Raw genomic sequence first — 2,647 nt, forward strand, 5'->3', positions numbered from 1 at the left:
GCTCCGCCTATATAGAGAGCCCGTGAACTCGTGGGAGTGTCATTCAAACACCAGAGCTCAGGGAGTAAGGATGCCTGCTTCACCAACGGGGTTTGGAAACTTCTTCATGGACAGAAACATCAACATGCCCGCTGGATATCAATTATTGGGCTGCCCACCTGGAGTGCAACAGCCACCGCCACATTTTGTGGGCATGGCTGGGGTTCCCTTACCTTTCTCAGGAATACCGGGGTACAGCTTCATCCCTTATCCTCATCCGGGACACATTGCACACATTGTAAGTATTTTGAATTCTTCTCATATTGCATTACAATTCAATGCAGAAAAAAAAACACTGTAAATGTCTAAAAATATTTTGAGATATTTAAAGTTTTTGTATAAAGGTAAAATATGTATAACTATAATGTATATAGAATTAAATAAACGATAAAATTCTCTTAAAGGGATAGTTGACCCAAAAATGAAAATTCTGTCATCATTTACTCACAAAGTAAGATATTTTAAAGAATGTTGGCAATCAAACAGTTGACAGTAGCTATTGACTTCCATAGTATTTTTATTTCTACTATGGAAGTCAATGGCAACCGTCAACTGTTTGATTGCCAACTTTCTTAAAATGTCTTCTTTTGTGTTCAGCAGAAGAAACTCAACAGGTTTGGAACAACTTGAGGGCGAGTGAATGATGACAGAATTTTCATTTTTGGGTGAACAAACCCTTTACTGTCTTTATTGTAATGCAAAACTGTTCATATTCTAAATCTGAATCTCTTGCTTACTTTCAGAGCAATTCCTATGACCTCAAGGCTGCATCGCCATATCACCAAGCTCTCCTCGGACGTGGGGGACCCTATTACACTCCTTATCGTCCCATGCCAGCTGATGACCCCAGTCGGGTCACCAAGGTGGCCACCCGGGAGAGCACCAGCGCTTTGAAGGCCTGGCTCAGCGAACACCTGAAAAACCCATATCCCACCAAAGGCGAGAAGATCATGCTTGCCATCGTCACCAAGATGAGCCTCACGCAGGTGTCGACGTGGTTCGCCAATGCCCGGCGCCGCCTGAAGAAGGAGAACCGGGTCAGCTGGGCCTCCAAAGGAAAGTCAGATGAGGAGGATGAGGAAGAGGAGGGCGAGAGCGAAGAGGAGGGGTCCTTGAGGAAAGGCATGGAGGATGAAGATGAGATCGATCCTCAAACGGTTGATGATGATGAGGATGATGTCACGGTGGAGGACCGTTTAGCTGATCAGCAAAAAGAAAGTGACAAGTCTGACACATCGTGTGAGGCCAAAAGAGAGGTGTGTAAGCAAAACGTCGATGTCCAGAAACCTAAAATCTGGTCTCTCGCGGAAACCGCGACCTCTGATATCGTCAAGAAACCCAGCGAATTGAAACACCCTCAAAGCCCAGACTTTGGGAAATGGTGGGCTGGATGGCCTTCAAGAGACTCCTACTCACCTGTGAACCTTTCCACACACGACCTTCTCAAACAAAGTCAATGAGACTCTTCATCCAAAACACTCTAGACTCAATTTTGCACTTTGAAACCATTGGGAACGTTTTGTTGTGGAAGTTTGCATACAAGATTTAATCAAATGCCTGCATGGTTTAAAAACCAAAGGATGCGTGTTCTGTAAATATTGTACATTTCTTTTGTTTAAATTATAAATGCATTTACCTGCTGACTTATTTTTGCTAAAATAAAACGTTGAAAAATCTAAAAGTTTTGCTCATGGTCAGTGTTAATGATCTGGGGGTTTGTTTTTACAATGAGACATTATTTAAAATGCAAATTTATGCATTGTTTTGCTTTTAGTTTTAGTTACAGAAGCATACTTTCGATTGAATTTCTGAAAGTCAATAAGCCATGGAAATCTGTGCATGTTTAGTGAATTGCCTATAACTCGAACAGTTATAACCAACATTTAGTAAAATATAGACCATTATTTATAAAAAAAAAAAAAAGAAGCCTTTACTAAATGTAAAATCCGACGTTGCAACATTGTAGGCTTCAATATTACAGAAACGAAACACGAGCTTTCAAATGCGGCTCATCCAATCAGAGCTGGCGCAACGCGATTTTTTAAAATAAAATATCAACAACAGCGATGGGATAAAAAACATTGATTTGAATAGGTAGGCTACTTTTTTTTTTAATATATATATATTAATTGGATTCAAATCTTAAACCACATAAATTTACGTAATTGTTCGCTGTTTGACAACGCTTTGGAACGCGGCTCATCCAATCAGAATTTAGAACTATTTTATTGTTTTATTTTTATAATCACACATGTATCCATCATCACTCTCTAAAACCTTTAAAAGAACGTGTATACAATCGAACTTTATATATATGATAATTGCAGTCGTTCGAGAGGAATTCTCAGATTTTCGAGGCAGATCAAGACGCGTTCAAAGCGTTTCACTTCAAGGCTGGATTTAGGCTTCATGTTATCAGTGAGGACACTACTATTAAGGGATTTGCATATCTAGCTCTGATCTGTTAAAACAATTCAAGGCATCGCGGATTAAGGACATGAATTGTTCCGTCTTAAAGGGTGATAATTAAGATTATTCTCCTGTTTAGTCACGACTTGACAGACGAAAAGTGCCAGAGGCTCTATCTGGCTTTACACCCTCATTTGGT

General features: G+C 40.0%; 1 protein-coding gene across 1 annotated transcript; it reads left to right on the top strand.

Annotated features, from left to right (window-relative positions):
• On the top strand, positions 1–1,716 carry irx7 (iroquois homeobox 7). Its single transcript, XM_079850232.1, has 2 exons — positions 1–277; positions 783–1,716. The coding sequence occupies exons 1-2, from the start codon at positions 71–73 to the stop codon at positions 1,497–1,499; spliced, it is 924 nt and encodes a 307-aa protein (XP_079706358.1). The 5' UTR covers positions 1–70; the 3' UTR covers positions 1,500–1,716.
• The last annotated feature ends 931 nt before the right edge of the window (positions 1,717–2,647 follow it).

The sequence above is a fragment of the Squalius cephalus genome (genome assembly GCF_949319135.1).
Source record: "Squalius cephalus genome assembly, chromosome: 18".
Classification (NCBI taxonomy): domain Eukaryota; kingdom Metazoa; phylum Chordata; class Actinopteri; order Cypriniformes; family Leuciscidae; genus Squalius; species Squalius cephalus.